Source organism: Myotis brandtii, unplaced genomic scaffold, assembly GCF_000412655.1.
Source record: "Myotis brandtii unplaced genomic scaffold, ASM41265v1 scaffold793, whole genome shotgun sequence".
In the NCBI taxonomy this organism is placed as follows: Eukaryota; Metazoa; Chordata; class Mammalia; order Chiroptera; family Vespertilionidae; genus Myotis; species Myotis brandtii.
Genome location: NW_005371193.1, coordinates 1,504,306 through 1,523,651, shown reverse-complemented (window position 1 = coordinate 1,523,651; position 19,346 = coordinate 1,504,306). Strand labels below are relative to the sequence as shown.

General features: G+C 42.2%; 1 protein-coding gene across 1 annotated transcript in view; it reads right to left on the bottom strand.

Annotated features, from left to right (window-relative positions):
- Positions 1 to 19,346, bottom strand: part of TTLL5 (tubulin tyrosine ligase-like family member 5) — a 235,864-nt gene that overhangs the window by 168,749 nt on the left and 47,769 nt on the right. The window contains exons 10-12 of the mRNA XM_014531193.1: positions 15,964 to 16,065; positions 13,903 to 13,994; positions 12,550 to 12,657 (exon numbers count right to left, since the gene is read on the bottom strand). Of these exons, the coding sequence (XP_014386679.1) occupies positions 12,550 to 12,657; positions 13,903 to 13,994; positions 15,964 to 16,065 (302 nt within the window). The remainder of the gene's footprint in view (positions 1 to 12,549; positions 12,658 to 13,902; positions 13,995 to 15,963; positions 16,066 to 19,346) is intronic.

Below are 19,346 nucleotides of genomic sequence, written 5' to 3'. Positions count from 1 at the left end.
GAACTCATACAGCTTAACAAAAGGAAGATAAACAATCCAATAAAAAAAATGGGCAAAGGACCTAAATAGACACTTTTCGAAAGAGGACATTCAGAAAGCCAAGAGACATATGAAAACATGCTCAAAGTCACTAATCATCCGAGAGATGCAAATCAAAACGACAATGAGGTACCATCTCACACCTGTCAGAATGGCCATCATCAACTAATCAACAAACGACAAGTGCTGGAGAGGATGCAGAGAAAAAGAAACCCTTGTACACTGCTGGTGAGAATGCAAACTGGTGTAGCCACTGTGGAAAACAGTATGGCATTTCCTCAAAAAACTAAAAATGGAACTTCCATTTGACCCAGTAATCCCGCTTCTAGGACTATAGCCCAAGAAACCAGAAACACCAATCGGAAAGGATATATGCACCTCTATATTCATAGCAGCACAATTTACAATAGCTAAGATTTGGAAACAGCCTAAGTGCCCATCAGCAGATAAGTGGATTAGAAAATTGTGGTACCTCTACACAGTGGAATACTACGCTGCTATAAAAAAGAAGGAATTCTTACCATTTGCAACAGCATGGATGGAACTGGAGAGCATTATGCTAAGTGAAATAAGTCAGTCAGAGAAAGATAAGTATCACATGATATCACTCATATGTGGATTATAATGAACAACATAAACTGATGAGCAAAAATAGAATCAGAGTCACTGAAGCATCAAACAGACTGTCCAACCTATGAGGGAAGGCGGGGAGGTGAGGGGGTAAGAGATCAACCAAAGGACTTGTATGCATGCATATGAGCATAACCAATGGACACAGACTGGGGGAGGGGGGAGGGAGGGCATGTGCTGGTGGGTGGGGACGGCTGGGGAGAGATCAATGGGGGAAAAGGAGATGCATGTAATACTTTTAACAATGAAGAATTTAAAAAAATAATAAATAATAAAAGAAAAAACCTAACTGCAAAATCTACAAGTCCATTTTAGTATCATAAAAGCAAGAGAGAATAAAATGTGAGTCTGATTCAAGAAAAATAACATTCTCTTCAGATTTTAAAAGCTGAAGCACAGGATTCAACTGTTTCATAAAGTAGTAATATTATCAATAATAACAGTATGAGGAACAGGATGAGAATAATGATTGATCCACATATTGATCAGATTTGCAGAATCAATCACAAATGAATACAAATTGAAATCAGAATAGAGATCCACTATTTCAACACCTCACATTAAATAGCCAACACTTCACTTAATTATATTCCAAATTAAGAGGCAAATTCCAAGAATCTCAGTTGAAAGGCTGAGAACCAACATTCTGGAAAGGAAAAAATATAACCCAAAGGAAGAAAATATCCTTTATGGTGATAACTTAATTTTTACTCGGGTGAATAAAATCCATCAATCTCATAACAATCTCATAATCAGCTTTGAATCTAACTACATCTTATTCATGCCCAGGTTGGATCTGCTATCATTTAAGAGTGGGATAAGTTAGCCAATCGGTGTGGCTCAGTGGTTGAGCATTGACCTGTGAACCAGGTGGTCATGGTTCAATTCCCCATCAGGGCACATTCCCCAGGGTTGGGGGCTTGATCCCCAGCAGGGAGCAGCAGGAGGCAGCTGACTGATGTTTATATCTCTCTATCCCTTTCTCTTCCTCTCTCTCTGAAATCAATAAAAACATATTTTTTAAAAAGAGTGGGATAAGTCCCTGATAGCATTACAACATGGTGCAAAGCCCAGCTCATCTAAGAAGCTGGAACTGGGGGAAAGAAATGGGGTGAAAAGACAGCATTTGTATCAGGCTTATCTCTTAAAATCATCGGCTCAGCTTAAAAATAATAATTTGGGTCCTTTACAGGCTACTAGAGTCTTGATAGCCCTTTTAACTTATGATTGGTCTTTTCCGTGGACATTAAAGGTTTTAAAAGGTAAGAAGCAGGTTGTACTGAGAATATTAAACTTCCTCACCTTTCAATGTTGTGTGTTTTAGCTGCAGTGTCTAGAATTTCAAAACTTCAGATTCCAGGATGACATCTCCCAGTGTTCCTGTCATTGAGGGGTGCAGGCAAGCTGGGCTTTCCCAGTTCTGAGCTACTTTCTTTGTTCCTCTGTGTTGCCTTCATCATGACAGGAGAGCAAGTAGTTTTGAAAGACTGTTGCTACCACCTTAACATTTCCATAGGAACTTTTTCCTTGGTGAGAAATATTTCCTTAGCCTCCAGCCAAATCAAAACAAACTTGAAAATTATACTAGTGAATGGTAAGAAAAGCTTGGCTCCACTTCTTACTTTACATTAGCATCCTTACCTCCCTATTTCTGTAATGCAGCTGCCTTAATTTTCTTCATGCCTATTCACTCCCCAACCCATAAGAATGTGCTCTGCTCCCTCTCTCTACTGTTCTCACTATGATCACCAAAGATCGCCTTACTGCTAAGCCCAAGCATCTGAAGCTGTTGACCATCCCTTACTTATTGGAACTTCCTTCTCCCTTGGTTCCAGGACACTGCTCTCTGCTGATTCTCCTCCTCCTTCCTCTCCTTCTCTCATTCCTTCTCTTCTGCCCAGCTAATCACTGGTAGGTTTGCTCAGGGCTCTTTCCTTCTCAATTCTACTTCTCTTCTTGGGTGATTGATCACATGTATTCTCATGGCTGCAATTAATATAATGATGATGACATTCAAATCTACATCTTTAGTCAAGTGTCTCCAGGACACCAAATCCATAATTCCAACTGCCTTCTAGACAACTTCACTAGGACATCCCACAGATACTCAACACTTGGCAAAACATAATTCATTATCTTTCCCCAAAACCTGTTTGGCTTCCTATTATTCTTCATCTTGAAAAATGGTAACCCCACCCATCAGTCTCCAAATCCAACATATTACCAGATCTCTCTTTATTTCTCTTTAATCCAGCCTTCTATGTTTTCTCTTAAGGTATAATTTACATAAAATGAGATGGACAGACCTTAAGTATACAATTTAATATGAGTCTTGATGATTGGATACACTCATATCCATCCACACAGAACATTTCCATCACCCCAGAAAGGTCCCTCATGTTCCTTCCTGGTAAACACCCTGCTTTCTCTGTCACACCCCCAATCACTATTCTTTTAATTTTATTTTTTAAGTCCTCCCCCAAGGATATGTTTACTAGTTTTAGAGATAGGAAAGGAGAGGGAGAGAGGAGGGAGAGAAAAAAACATTGATGTGTGAGAAAAACATGGATAGGTTGCTTCTCAGATGCACCCCAACTGGGGACCAAACCTGCAACCCAGCTAGCTATGTGCCCTGACTGGGAATCGAACCCAGGACCTTTTGGTATATGGGACAATGTTCCAACCATCTGAGCCACACCGGCCAGGGCCCCCAATCACTATTCTTATTTCACTATAGATTAGTCTCGCTTATTCTAAAATTTCTTTTTTAAAATATATTTTATTGATTTTTTACAGAGAGGAAGGGAGAGGGATAGAGAGTTAGAAACATCGATGGGAGAGAAACATCGATCAGCTGCCTCCTGAACACCCCCTACTGGGGGTGTGCCTGCAACCAAGGTACATGCCCTTGACCAGAATTGAACCTGGGACCCTTCAGTCTGCAGGCCGACGCTCTATCCACTGAGCCAAACTGGTTAGGGCTTATTCTAAAATTTCATATAAATGGAAGCATGAGTATATACTAGTACTCTTTTGAGTCTGGCTTCTTTCATTTAGCATGTTTGTGAGGTTCATCCATCTACCATTGTTTCTTATTTTAAGATAGGCTTATTGAGGCATGTTTACATACAATGAAATTCACACTTAAAATGTAGTTTGATGAGTTTTGACAAATGTATACAGTTGTTTAGCTGCCACCACAATCAAGATATAGAATATTTCTATCACAAATGTGACCTTCTGCCCCGTTGCAGTTAATTCTCATTCCCTATCCACCAGCAACCACTTATCTGATTTTTGCCTTTTCCCAAAGTCAAATAAATGGAATCATACTGTATTTAACCTTTTGAGAATTATTTTCTTTCACTTCACATATGCTTTTGAGAGCTATCTATGTTATTATATGTATCAATCATATAGTTCATTCCTTTTATTATTGAGTAGTATTCCATTTTATGGACATACCACAATTTATTTATCCATTCAACAGATGATGGACATTTGTGTTGCTTCCAATCTTCGGTGATTATGAATAAAGCTACTATAAACATTCTTGTACAGGTATTTATGTGAAAATATGGTTTCATGTTTCTTGGGTCACATGGTAAGTATACGTATATTACCACTGCGTACCTCTTACCTATGAAATGATTTCCCTAGCACGAGTCTCTCCCCACTGCAGTCCATTCTCTACATGGTATCAGAATTACCTTTCTAAGACATAAATCTAATAGATAAAGACAATGATTGTCAGCAATACACACTGATGTCAGGTTGGTTTCCGAAAGATTTTAAACTAGTCACTTCCAGTAATGTTGAACAGTCTTCCCTGTGTTGTAATTATATCATACCAAGCTTTGGGTCAAATCATGATTAAAGTTAAAGAAAATAATAATGATCCTATTGCTCCCCTGCTCACAAACCTCCAATGGCTGGCTGCTGTCTACCAGATGAACTTAAGCATGTCAGGCCTTTACAGCTGGGCCCCAACCTATTTCCATAACTTTATCTCCGGCCACCCCATCCTAGGCAGGCCACATCTAGTCACAATGAACTTACTTCAAAATGTCACATTGTTTCATGACACTGTTCTGCATGTCATATTCCCTCTGCAAGGAATGACTTTCCCTGGCTCCTCTAGGCACAGCTGGTAAGTCTTGTGTATCCCAAGAGCACTTGAGTCACCCCACTACTTGTACTGTCATTTATCATTTCATGCCTGCTCCTCCCCACCACTCAAGGGCAGGGCCCATGTCTTATTCATTGTTATGTATCCAGCAGCCTACATCATAAAAAGAACATAGAAAGCAATCAAGAAATACTGAGGTGGGGGGAGAAAAGAAAATAGAAGGGAAAAGAAAGAAATTTTAAGTGAAAAATTGTACAATTTTTGAAAAAGACAAAAGAATTTGCAGGTACTCCCCCCAAATAACCCTAATCACAGGACAAAATATTCATAATAAAACCACCAACCATAAAGAAAATAAGAGAAATTCTTATTAGGATTTTGACATATTAAGGGAAAACTTGATAAAAGTTGGCCTAGGGAGGGAAGGTAAAAAAATATTTCATAGAGAGAATAATAAGACATTCAAAGCCTAAAAGATTACTAAACATGTCACACCACTAATTTTGGAATCAATCTACTAACCCTCCCCAGAAATAAAGTCCCAGCTGAAGCTATAATCCCTGAGGCAGTGGAGAGTGCTGACACTGTCCAGGACTCGCTGTCAGTCAAATGCTATTGTAGAAAGGAAATTCTTTTCACCTTGGCTTTGGTTTTGATTTGAAAACCCAAGGAGGAAGTCTTTATCTGGGGTCCAGAAGGAGAATTTGGAAAAAAGCAGGTCAAGGTCCACAGGAAAATGAACTAAATAAAAGAAAAAACCCAGAGCCAATTTGTTAACTAGTCCAATAAATCAATATGGTATCTGGCTACCATATGTAAAGGTAGGTTTGGAAGGAATAGCTAGGACTTGGTACTGCTGGTTAGAGCAGAAAGAGTGCCCTTTCTCAGGCCTGATCTACTAGAAAGGATGCTATGGTTTCTCCTGAGATTTAGTTACAGGAGAGCAGGAGAATCCAGCATACGAGGCATGCCAGAAGTGGCCGGACACATCAGAACTTGTCTTTATGTGGGTGGAGAAAGAGCCAGAGACCTGCCTCTCAAATTTGGCTTTGCCATATAGGCCCTAGGACAGATTATTTAACCTCTCTGAATCTTCTTTCCTTGTCTATTAACATGAGTAATAGTTAAGAGGACTAAAGAATATAACCAATGAAGAGTACTTACAAATAGTAGGTAATTTCTATTAAGTCCCCTCTACAATAAACTTCTCTTCCCATCTAAATAGAGCACGGGATGAACCAGACAAGAAGACTGTCTCAAAAAGTGAACTGTTTGATGACTTTCATTATTTTTTGTTGCTATTGATCAAGTAGTTCACATTGTTGGAGAATGTATATTGCCTGCTTCCATTCCTTTAACAAATATTTATGGGCCTTCTCCGTTTAAGAATGTCAGCTAACTCTGTGAAATGGTCTAGAACAGTGGTTCTCAACCTGTGGGTCGAGACCCCTTTGGCGGTCAAACGACCCTTTCACAGGGGTCGCCTAAGACCATCCTGCGTATCAGATATTTACATTACGATTCATAACAGTAGCAACATTACAGTTATGAAGTAGCAACGAAAATAATTTCATGGTTGGGTCACAACATGAGGAACTGTATTTGAAGGGCCAGAAGGTTGAGAACCACTGGTCTAGAACAATAGCAATGAAAGGTCAAACCAGCATTCATCCAACAAAGAGAGGTTTCCTGAGCCTGATTTGTCCAGAGCAAAGATACCACTAGTCTCTGACCTAAACAAAGCCAGTCTCATCAATTTCACAAGTGGCATGACAGCGGGTTCATATGATCCCAGGCTCGAGAGGAACAGGGTCATAGCCTGTCACTTCAGCCATCTTCACACACAGATAAAATCAGTGTCAGCAACAGCATCTTTAAAGAGCAGCTAACATCCTGTTGTTTTTGGCTGCTTTTCTCCAACTGGTCAAAAAAGCTGTTCTCATAGCCAGTCATCTCATGGTGCCAATTTCCTAAGCATATTTAAAGGGTTGCTGTTTAAGCACATATTTCACATGGTACCACATTTTCACAATCTTGAAGGCAATAAAAATTAGATTGTCAAAAATCTGTTTTACTAGGAGAGTTCTATAAACCGCCCTAGCCCATATGGCTCAGTGGATAGAGCATTGGCTCACAGACTGAAGGGTCACAGGTTCAATTCTGGTCAAGGGCACATACCTCGGCTGTAGGCTCGATCCCTGGCCCGGGTTGGGGTGTCTACGGGGGCCAACCAATTGATGTGTCTCTCACATCTATGTTTCTCTCGCTCTGTGTCTCTTCCCCTCCCTTCCACTCTCTCTAAAAAATTAATGGAAAACTATCCTTGTGTGAGGATTAACAACAACAAAAAAGTCTATAAATCCAAGTCTTATAATCAAGATGACTTAATTGCCAAAACCCATCTTCTGACCCCTTTTCTCTAAGCTGAGTCTCTCTCATTTGAGTTCTCTCACTCACTAGCTCTAGAACCTGAAGTAAGAGTCTTAATTTCTCAGGATCTCAATTTCTTTTCTAATTGTTCTCTGAGGTCCTTTCCAGATGTACACATCTATGAAAAAACACTAAATGGCTAAGTTCTGGGTGGTTTGTGAAAGTTCCTAAGTCTACATTTACATACAAATAATACAATGCAAATATATATGTATACACACACACACACACACACATATATATATGTATATATATGTGTATATATACACTGAGTGGCCAGATTATTATGACCAACTGACGTTTGTAGGCAAATTAGCTATAATTTCATGCTGAAGTTGCTAGAGGGCCAGACCATTATAAATAGGAAAGCAGGTTGTTTACCACGACAGAAGTGATTTTTTTCTGAAGATATGGGTAAACAACGCGATTTAACAGCCTTCGAACGTGGGCTGAGTGGCCACATTATTATGACCACCTGACGCTTGTAGGCAAATTAGCCGTACACTGCATCGTATGGGATATGGAAGCCGAAGGCCTGTTAGAACACCTTTGCTGTCTGCAGTTACCAAGATAAAACGTCTCCAATTCGCACAGGAACACAAGGATTGGACAGTCGAGCATTGGAAAAAAGTCATGTGGTCCGATGAATCACGTTTCCAGTTGCATCATGCAGATGGCAGAGTGAGAATTTGGCGGAAACAGCATGAAAGCATGCACCCCACATGCATGAGTACAACCCTTCAAGCTGGTGGGGGCAGTGTTATGGTTTGGGGCATGTTTTCCTGGCATGATTTGGGCCCTTTAATTCATGTGGAACAATGTCTGAATAGCACAACATACCTAAGTATCATTGCTGATCAGGTTCATCCTATCATGTTAATGGCGTATCCAATGGAGATGACTTCTTCCAACAAGACAATGCGCCATGCCACAGTGCTCGTATTGTGCAGGAAAGGTTTCAAGAACATGAGGGAGACTTTATCTTGCTTAGGTGGCCCCCACAATCACCAGATCTCAATCCAATTGAGCATTTGTGGGATGAAGTTGAAAGAGCCATCAAGCAGCTGATTCCACAACCATCAAATCTCACAGAACTGGACAGTGCTATTCATCAGGCATGGTGTCAGATTCCGTGCATCACCTTTCAACATCTCGTGGAGTCAATGCCAAGAAGAATCGCCGCAGGATTGAAGGCAAAAGGTGGCCCAACGAAGTACTGACGGGGTGGTCATAATAATCTGGCCACTCACTGTGTGTGTATGTATATATATACATACATATACATACACACACACACACACACAAATATACATATATATACATATACATATATATATCTCCCCTATATAATAAAAGCCTCATATGCTAAGTGTCCGGTTGTCCAGTTGGCTGTTCAACCAATCAAAGCGTAATATGCTTATGGTATGTTAAGGCCACTCAACCGCTCACTATGACATACACTGACCACCACGGGGCAGAGAGTCGACTGGTCGACCAGTCGCTATGACGTGCACTGACCACCAGGGGGAAGACACTCTGACTGGTAGGTGAGCTTGCTGCTGGGGTCCAGCCAATCGGGACTGAGCGAGATGGGCCAGACACACCCTGCGGCCCTCCCACGGTCCCTCCCCAGCTGGCCAACCTCCGTCTCTCCCCGGCCCCGATCGTGCACTGGTGGGGTCCCTCCGCCTGGCCTGCACCCTCTCACAATCTGGGACCCCTCGGGGGATGTTGGAGAGCTGGTTTTGGCCTGATCCCACAGGCCAGGCCAAGGGACCCCACTGGTGCACGAATTCGTGCACTGGGCCTCTAATATATATATGTATGTTACATGCCATGTACAATTTGGTTTGAAAGGAACAGACTCTTATCTATGCCCTGCACATAGCATAAAGTGAAAGGGAAAAAAAGTTCTATGCCTACGTAAATAAATGAATGGGAATACTGAAGGTACCTGGAAGCACAGTTGGGCATCAGACGGTAGGGTGAATGAGAGAGAAATGATAGGACAGAAACACTTAGATAGCAATGGAATGCTCCTGGCAAGGATTCATAATGTGGAAAGGCAGAAACAGCAACCAAAAAAAAAATATAGTGAACCCCATCACTGGACTATTGGCTTCCTCTAAAAGCACCAATGCTCTGTTCAAGCCAAATTCTTCTGGGAAACTCTCAATTCCTGTTTACTTTAAAACAAATTTTAAAAAAAAGGAAAAAACAAACAAAACAGCTTATTCCTTGTAACTTAAAGCCCATGGGAGGTTAGGAATCAGTGGGAGGCAAAGAGATCCACACAAATATACACACGTTTACAAAATCATGTCTGATGGGGGGAGGTTAACGAAGCACACAGAATCCCAGGGCTGACAGGAAGTGGAATTACAACCACAAAAGCCAAGAACACAGTCAATAACTTAAAAAACTCCAGATGCACTCAGTTTATTAAAACTGAACACAAGTAGGGAGGGGGAAGGAGACCATGGGTGAGGACACAGACCTCGGGGGTATTCACCGAATCAGAGAAAGTCGCTGCTTACTTCACATCAGAACTTCGATTGCCATTAAGTATAAGAAAAGTCTTAAGCTTCCAAAAGACAATCAAGCAATAAAACAAAATAGAAAAGGAAACATTCAGAAAAGCTTGTGATGATTCTAGAACAAAGATTTTTTTACACCAAGAAATTTACCCTCACATAACAGCCAAGCAGATGTAGAAAAGAAACCTTTATTTTTTTCATCTAGTAAGGTTTTTGAAGTTGGAGTTACAGTCCCCACACCCTCTCCTCAAACAGTTTACAGTAATTCTAAGAGCTCTAAGCCCTTACCAAATCAGATTTATTATGAAGCCTACTGTCAGGCCACCAAAAGGCAATGAAAACAAGTACCAATCAGTCACTCAACAAATATTTCTTAAACATCCTCTAACACAAAATGCTGCTATGCATGGGAGGGGCAGAAACGAGGGAGACACTGTTGCTGTCCTCAAAGAGCTTCTGGTCCAGTGGGGGGACAGACACATGACTGGGTACCGGGCAACATGCAGGAACCACTGCAGACTATGAACAGTGCTGGGGCTGGGGAGGTTAACTTCGACTGAAGACTCAGGAAAAACTTCTCCAAAGAAGTGATACTTGACTTCGTCTTGAAAGATGTCATAATCTGCTAGGTATTTCAGACACAGGATAAAGCAGGTGCAAAGGCAAAGGGTTAGCAAAGGACCTGGAGGTCCAGGGAGATGGTGAGAGGTTTGGTTTGGCAGAAAGAGGGTGAGAGGGGCAGGGAAACAGTGACTACTAAGAATTCACAAAGGCAAGCTCAGAGACTACCGGAGAGGTGTACGTGTGAATAAAACACCACAATACAATAGGAAAGAAATATAATGGAACACGTACAGAACATGAAAGAGGAGACACACAGGGCACTTTGTTAGACTAGGATTTCTAAAAGAGCAAGGTCGAGGTGAGTCTTAGGACATAAAGAGGAATGTGCAAGGCAGATGGGAGAATTTCCGAGCTGGAGAGCAGACCTTACACAGAGACACAAGGCACGGAGTGCTCAGTGGTACAGTCACATTACGCGGTATAAGAAGGGAAACAGAATTCTAGAAAAGCCAGCTGGGGTCAGATCCTTAGAAGCTTGAAGTTATATCAAGTCTGTGTTGACAACTGAAACGTAAGGAGCCATTTATGGGTTTTAGAAGACATGAACATATTTGCACTCAGCCCAGCCGGCTTGGCTCAATGGTTGAGTGTCGACCTATGAACCAGAAGCTCAGGGTTCAATTACCAGTCAGGGCACATGCCTGGGTTGCGGGCTCCTTCCCCAGTAGGGGCATGCAGGAGGCAGCCGATCAATGATTCTCTCATCACTGATGTTTCTATCTCTCCCTCCTTCTCCTGTCCTCTCTTTGAAATCAATAAAAAAAAAGGTTTAAAAGTAAATAAATAAAATAAAAAGATATCACAACCTCTTCTTTTCCTATATAATTTTAGGTCTTGGCTTATCTACCATCTTCTATTCAGTCTCAACACTTCCCTTTGTTCAGTGCCCCTAAAGTACAGGTTATTATGATAATGCATTAAAGAGATCAAGACTTATAATGGCTAGTTATAAATATAACAAAAAACTGTTTATTGAGTCACATTAAAGGCCAGGCATGTGCCACGTGCTGCGCATGCACCGTCTCACTTGCTCTTCCCGGTACTCTGGGGAGGCAGTGCATCATCACTGCCGTTTCCTAGTTGAGGAACCAGAATTGGTGCAATTTGCTGAAAATCAGAACATTAGTAAGGGGGGTAAATGGGTCTCAGCCTACGTCTCTCAGGCTCTACACCTGAAGGTCTTTGCTTTTCTGTTACCCTGCCTCCTATGCAAGCCATGACTTACCACTGCATTGCTTTCATTATCCCCCATCTATGAGCCTAGTGCAGGGGTGGGCAAACTTTTTGACTCGAGGGCCACAATGGGTTCTTAAACTGGACCGGAGGGCCGGAACAAAAGCATGGATGGAGTGTTTGTGTGAACTAATATAAATTCAAAGTAAACATCATTACATAAAAGGGTACGGTCTTTTTTTTTTTTTTAGTTTTATTCATTTCAAACGGGCCGGATCCGGCCCGCGGGCCGTAGTTTGCCCACGGCTGGCCTAGTGCGTTTTACTAACAAAGCCCAACACCTGCTGAAAGCCTATGTGACTTTACTGGGAATCACTACGAGTTCACATCCACGCAGAAAACAAATGCTACAGCACCACTAGTGGGTCAGTCGGCAACAGGCTTCCTGACCCAGTAATTGTGTCTCTCTCCTTCTCTGTGCAATCAGGGAGTTAGACATGGCAGAGAAGAGGAGGAGAGGAGAAAGAGGAAGAGAGTAAAGAAGGAGAGGGGTAGGGGAGGAACCCGCTAGAGAGAAGACTAAAACAAAAAGGAGGAGTCATTGGAAAATAGGAGAAAGCACACACTGGTACCAGCCAGAGCTTCTTGGAACAGCTCCCAGTCTGGCTGCCAAAGAGCTCTGGAATATATTTGTTAGAGCTGGATTCCTGTACAGTCCGTTGCAGACTTTTTCTGATTGCACTCTGACAAAGAGGCTCATACTTTAGTTCCAATCCCTGCTTCCCACACAGAAAGCTAGTTCATTCTCAGGGGACCTCCAACTAAGCTCACCACTGGCCTCTTAGTAGGATCTTCACGTGAACTTAGAAAGGTATAAAAATCCACCACATACCTTACTCCTGCAGAATCACTCTCTACCCCAGGATCCCAGCCCAACTTCCCAAGCCCCTTTTCATAAAACACTTTAAGCTTCTTGAGTCTCCTTACCAAAACAACTGCTGCGATGAGGAACAAAGGTTTTACAGGCTGTAGCAATAGCTAGCTCAGCAGAGATTATAGTCTTAATGATCAGGTCTTCTACATGGGCCATCAACGCTACAAAAAAAAAAAGGAGGAGGAGGAGGAGGAGGGACACCACAATGCATGGATTAGAAAGAATCAATTCCAGAACACAATCCTATATAATAAAAGCTCAGCGACCAAACAGTGGAACAACCAGAACGACCGCTTGACCAGTCGCTATGACTCGCACTGACCACCAGGGGGCATATACTCAACACAAGAGCTGCCCCCTGGTGGTCAGTGCGCTCCCACAATGGGAGCAGCCACTCAGAGGGCAGTCCACAGTCGCTCAGCTGACCGGGGTGAGCGGTGCTCCCACGATGGGCTGATTCCCGCAGGCCACGCCCCCCACCTGTGCATGAATGCCATGCACCGTGCCTCTAGTCTAATATAAAAGCATGTGTGCTCATTCAAAAAAAGTCTCTGTATGGCAATCTTGTGAACAGATGCTCCAGAAGAAGGCATATCTGTGAATAGAGGAACACAGTCAAAAAGGTGGCTGCCTATGACCACAGACAGACACAGAATGGAGAAGGAGCCTTCCTCCCCTTCTCACTCCTCTATCACCTTCCCTGTGTGGACTGAGATAGGCCTTGTGGCACAGTTCCCATTCTGCTCAAGGCTCAGCAATGGTGTCCATTTTGATTCCAAGCCCCACACTCAAACTTCACATAGTCCATTCTCCAATTTAGCAACATGTATAAGAGAGATTAACTTAGAAAATTTTGAATTCAAGGCCAATATGGAGAAAATTTGTTATTTAAAAAGCAGACAGCAAGTAGCCCCACTGGCGTGGCTCAGTGGTTGAGCACAGACACATGAACCAGGAGGTCAGGGTTTGATTCCCAGTGCAGGCACATGCCCGGGTTGCAGTATCAATCCCCAGTGGGGGGCGGTGTGCAGGAGGCAGCCGATCAATGATTCCCTCATCATTGATGTTTCTCTCTCTCCCCTCCTCTAAGATCAATAAATATATTTTAAAATTAAAAATAAAAACTGAAAGTATATTTTCGTTAGCAGTTCAACATTCACAAGGATCAGTTCACTGAATATTAAAGGAGAAAGTTGTGCTTTTCAAACCAGAAGCAAGAAAAGAGATTCCGGGATCACGGAAAGCCTTTTCTCCATCTCATAAAGGACAGGAAAAACTGAGACCAAAAACGGTGATCCCATCAATGTCTCAGCAACAGTATTGAAATTAAAGACTAACTGCTGATGAAACAACGGTAAAGTTATACAGAGAAGGGAAGTCAAAAAGAAAAACGGCCTGGTACTCACCAGTTGTATCTCTGCCTTCTTGTTTCAGATACCTAAGCATAGCGCTCATGCTCCATTTGTTCCCATAATCCTCCACTTCTGGATCATCACAACTAAAATAAATTAATAGATCAAGGTCACATATGCAACTAGGCCTGGCTGTAGAAACATATTATTTTACAAATAGTTTTTGCCAACTTCCACCTCATCACTTTTCCTTAAACCTTTTTGTCATATATCCCTTTACACTAATTTCTTCCATTGAAATGAAAATGCATGTAGCTTGCCTTATGAGGGGTGTAGGGGAGAAAGCAGTCAAGTCTTCCTCAATCAAACAATTATGCATCATGAAAGAAATGTGTGAAAGAATATAAACAAGTTTATGAATGATTCCAATGCATTAATAGATTGAAATGTTTGGAGTGAAAATCTAGCCTTTGAGGTAAATGTCACGAGCCCACAAAACAACCTCTGATGCCATTTTCAGACCAAAATTGAGCCTGGGTGGGTTAGTGAGAGACATAGTGGAGTATTTTAATGAGCTAACCAAGCACAGAATTGCTTTAGCATCTGAAGCAAGCTCCCTCCTCTCTGGTGGCAGAGAGAGCTTTTTAAATATACCTTTCCATTTATCACTGAAGGGAAGGGAGAATGCACTAGAGCAGTGGTCGGCAAACTGCGGCTCGTGAGCCACATGCGGCTCTTTGGCCCCTTGAGTGTGGCTCTTCCACAAAATACCGACTTCTGCGCATGGGCCACGAAGTTTCAATCGTACTGTACGTGTGCGCCCGCACGTGGTATTTTGTGGAAGAGCCACACTCAAGGGGCCGCAGTTTGCCAACCACTGCACTAGAGCAACAACAGAAGTGATGCAGTATACCTCCACGAAAGCAGCAGGATGCAAACGGGCAGACTCCCAAGACTGTTGGAAAGGTCTTGCCATCTGGAACGTGTGTTTTGCCACTGCACCCTCACTCCCTACCAGCGCCCCATGACCCGCCAGTTGCTTCTTTGCTCATCTTTCAAAGTGACGGAGATTTCTTCAACCAATTAATACTGTTCACAGGATACACAATGCAATCTATACAGCTCAGCAACCATTCAATCACTTCCAGATCCCTCCCTTTCCTTCCCTCTTTCTTTTTCTTTCTTTCTTTCCTTGGACTTTGTAGGCACCTATTTTTAGTCTGAGTAGAAAGTAACTATTTGGGTTTATTTTTTATTTTTCCACTTTCTGGCAAAATTATCAGAATGAAAGAAAACAGAGCAGAAAGAATATTTCCACACAGCTGGGCTGGTATTCCCTTCCACTGAATCCTTTTCTGAGATGGCCTCATTTCTTTATTTAATTTATTCCTAAGTTTTTCCCTCTTGATCATACAAGTATTTATTTTAGAAAAATGTAGGAAGTACATAAAAGCTCTGAGAAAAAAATAGAAATCCCCCACCTATAATTCCATCTACTATAGTTAAGAATTGTTAACATTTTTCTGTCTGTCTTTCTAGTTTCCTGTCCCCCTCCAGCACAAATAAGCAGCTATCTTATGTTCTTATCTTATATGTTCAAAAAAGAAATTAATTGCATGTAGTGTCTGATAACCTGCTGTTTCCACCTGATAATGTACACTGATGAGCATTTGTGTCTCTGATCTTGTGTGCACATCCTTTGTTACTCAAGGTTAAATTCCTAGAAATGGAATTGCTGGGTCAAAGGGCACAAATATTTTTAAAACTTTTGATACATTTTATCAAATGCTGAAATGACCTCATTTCTTGATTTCTAGAAAGTTTCCTATACGCATTAAATTCCCACCCCTAAGCCAAGTGAGGGAAGACAATGAATGAGGAAGATGAAACTTGGGAAAGCATATTTTGGTAGAGAAGGTGACGCTGTAACTGTGTAAGCAATGAAGAAGCAAAAGCAGATATGCCTCAAAACTGCGGTAAGTGACTCACAGCTGTGCATATGTTACATGGACAGAAACATAAAGTTTGCCTCCAGGGCAACATGTTGACTTTTACTTCCACAACACCCCCATCTGAGACTGACTTCTCCAGCTCCTGGCTCGGTGCGGCCAATACCTGACATAGTCTCCACTCTTCTTATTCACACTGTAATTTGTCAGGTGCATGAACTGGTTCCGAATGTTTTTGGCTCCTTGATCATATCGCACAGTTGCAAACCTGATAGAAAGGGACACAGGTTAAATGCCAGGAACAGGGTTTCAAGGAAATAAAGGCTAGAATGCAGGATCAAGGAGATTTTAATAAAAGGAGGGTGACACCATTACTAAATGCTGAGTGCCAACATCCATGCTAAGTGTTTCATATATAGTACCGCATTTAATTCAATCCTTACAGCAACTCTCTCAAGTAGGTAATATTGCTAGTATATCTAAAATTTTTAATCTTCATCCAGAAATATGTTTTATTGGTTTGAGAGAGAGAGAGAGAGGGAGAGAGAGAGAGAGAGAGAGAGAGAGAGAGAGAGAGAGAGAGAGAGATGGATGAGAGAGAAACATCGACTGGTTGCCTCCCAACTGGGGATCGAACCCACAACCTAGGTATGTGCCCTGACCGGAAATTGAACCCGCAACCTTTTGGTGTACAGCACAACACTCTAACCAACTGAACCACCCGGCCCAGGCAATATTATATCTAATTTTTTAAAATAGGTATTAAAACTAAAATGTGATCTAGAAAGATTAAGTAATTTATACCAAATCACACTGACTCAAAAATCCATGTTTTTAACTACAAGATGCTGCTTCTCTTCTATAGAACCTTAGGAGGGATGAAAGGTGAAAACAGTTATTCACAGCCTGGGAAATTGTGTGCAGGATGCTGTGGAGGATGAGGCATTAGCTGGTCAAGAAACACCTAGTGAGTGCCCACACAGTCTATGGAAAATATTAAGCAAAAAGAATAAAAGGACAGCATAGTAATATATAGACTTAGAGCTCATCTCCAAAGAAACAACAGAACTGATCTATAAAGTTCATTTTAAGAAAATAATAATGTCAGCATCAACAGCAGACAAAGCCCACATCTGCAGAATAGCATCAATATGAGCACAGTGCAGGAGACTAATTCCTGAATTTGGGACGAAAGCAAAAGACAGAGAAATTAAACATGGAGCCCACTGAAAACAGGGCAGCAATTTGATATCCTGGACTGCTGTCAAAAGAAGACCAAAACCTAAAGTCTACGTGCCTCTGAAGGAAGTAACCAGGAAGGAGAAAACTTCCCAGTGATGCCCAACATCAACAAAAGGACACTTGAGTCGAACGGTTATGGTAAATATCAACCCCTGTTTACATACCACCACAGTTCACTGAAGTGGTTTTCCCAAGAGGCACATCCAAGTGTGTAGAAAAAAATCCTGGAAGTCCATGCGTTTATTTTCACATGCTTCACAAATTATTTACATATGCTCACTCAGACTATGAAGTCAATATGAATTTTTACCACATTAAAGGTCAGCATTTAAAAACTGTCCTTGTCTCTATTTCTTCTCACCCACCCATCCACTATATCCACTCCCCAGGTTCCTGTACTAGAAATATATGAGCCAAAGAAACAAAAGTGGGAAAACAACAACAGAAAAACCTAGGAAATGAAAATAAAACAAACAGGAGGCCAGGAAGAAGGATGTGGACAAAGAGAAAATGCTGGCTAGGCATGAATGGCTAAGGCACAAGAGTTTGATGAACAGTAAGTCTATACAGAGAAGAAGCTCAAATTTCCCAGATACCGCCAGTAGTTAGCACCTAACTTCCAGCCGTGTCTCACCATGGTGAGTAAACCTTGCCTATATTTACCAATCGTCCTTCAGCAGACTTTCTCCAAGCAAGTGGGAGACAGTCACTCTCTGAATTCTTACAAAATGCAAAGGGGGTCCATGCTGACCCCACAGAAGCTGCCTGCCTCACCTGGACATTACCTCACAGTGATACACCTCCTGCCATCATCTCCCCCAAAAGAAGAATGATTTCAAGGAAGGGAAAAGGTTATGCTTCAGAGAAAGAGGTTCTTCATCTCTCCTAAATATGAGAACTGATCAGATTGGGCCAACAACATGAAAAGATTGGCAAAAGCCTGGTGGTTAACTGTAACCCAACACATGTCATTCCTACACTCCTTTTTTCAATAGGATTGCAGCTCTTAAAAATAAGTTTTCTTCTTTCTAATCTTCCTTTTTTGCTAGGGAATTTATATTCTGAACCCCAGCTTAAGATTATTAATGTCAGAGTGGGTTTTTATAGAGTGTCAAAAGTGGCAAGAAGTAAAAATTAAGAGAAAACAAAAAATGTCATCTCGATGGAAAAGTTACTCAAAGGGATAAAAGTGCTACCTTCTTCACTTCACTTAGCCTGATGGGACATGCAGAAGACCGTGTACAAGGGAGGTAGGTGTACATCTCCCCTTTCCTTCTACCCCAGGAAGATCTTATGGTTCTCTCCAAAATCCATGTTACAGACCATATTCATCTCTGATCACCACTTGCAACATCTCCTTATCTGGCCCCATTAGTCTCAGATCTGGTACAAGAATCAAGTTCTGATTCACCTATGAAGGGTTTTGTTTTGTTTTTTAATTATCTGGCCAACTAATAAAAACCAGACTTTCCTTCCTGCAGCCTAGTGGCAACCAAGGCTCACGTGAGAAAGATAGTGGACAGGATGGGAAGGCAGCTCAGAGGTAGAGCAGGAGGTTACGTAAGCAGAGTAACCCAGGTGGCCCACAGGGTTCAACGTCCACACAAGGAGGACATCCGAGTGGGGCAGTAACCAGGGGGGTCAGGAGACTGGCTACATAAAAGGGAATTGAGTAAATAAATTTGTTGTAGAGAATGGGAGTCAGATTTCACATTGTTGGAGAGATTTTTTAAAAAGAAAAGGAAAAAGCTAGAAAGAATCTTGTTCTGAACTAGAATTGGAGGTATTAGTATAAACTCCTGCTTTTCAATACAGGATATGGCAAAAGTAGGTTTATAGTTGTTAGTATGGAAAACAATACAATAATCCTATCTAATAAGAGTACTATGCAAATTGACCATCACTCCAACACACAAGATGGCCACCCCATGTGGACACAAGATGGCCAGCAGGGGAGGGCAGTTGGGAGGGACCAGGCCTGCAGGGGAGGGCAGTTGGGGGGAACCAGGCCTGCAAGGGAGGGCAGTTGGGGGGAACCAGGCCTGCAGGGGAGGGCAGTTGGGGGCGACCAGGCTGGCAAGGGAGGGCAGTTAGGGGCAACCAAGTCAGCAAAGGAGGGCAGTTAGGGGTTACCAGGCCGGCAAGGGAGGACAGTTAGGGGTGACCAGGCCAGCAGGGGAGGGCAGTTAGGGGCAATCAGGCCAGCAGGGGAGCAGTTAGGCATCGATCAGGCTGGCAGGGGAGTGGTTAGGGGGTGATCAGGCTGGCAGGCAGAAGCAGTTAGGGGCAATCAGGCAGGCAGGCAGG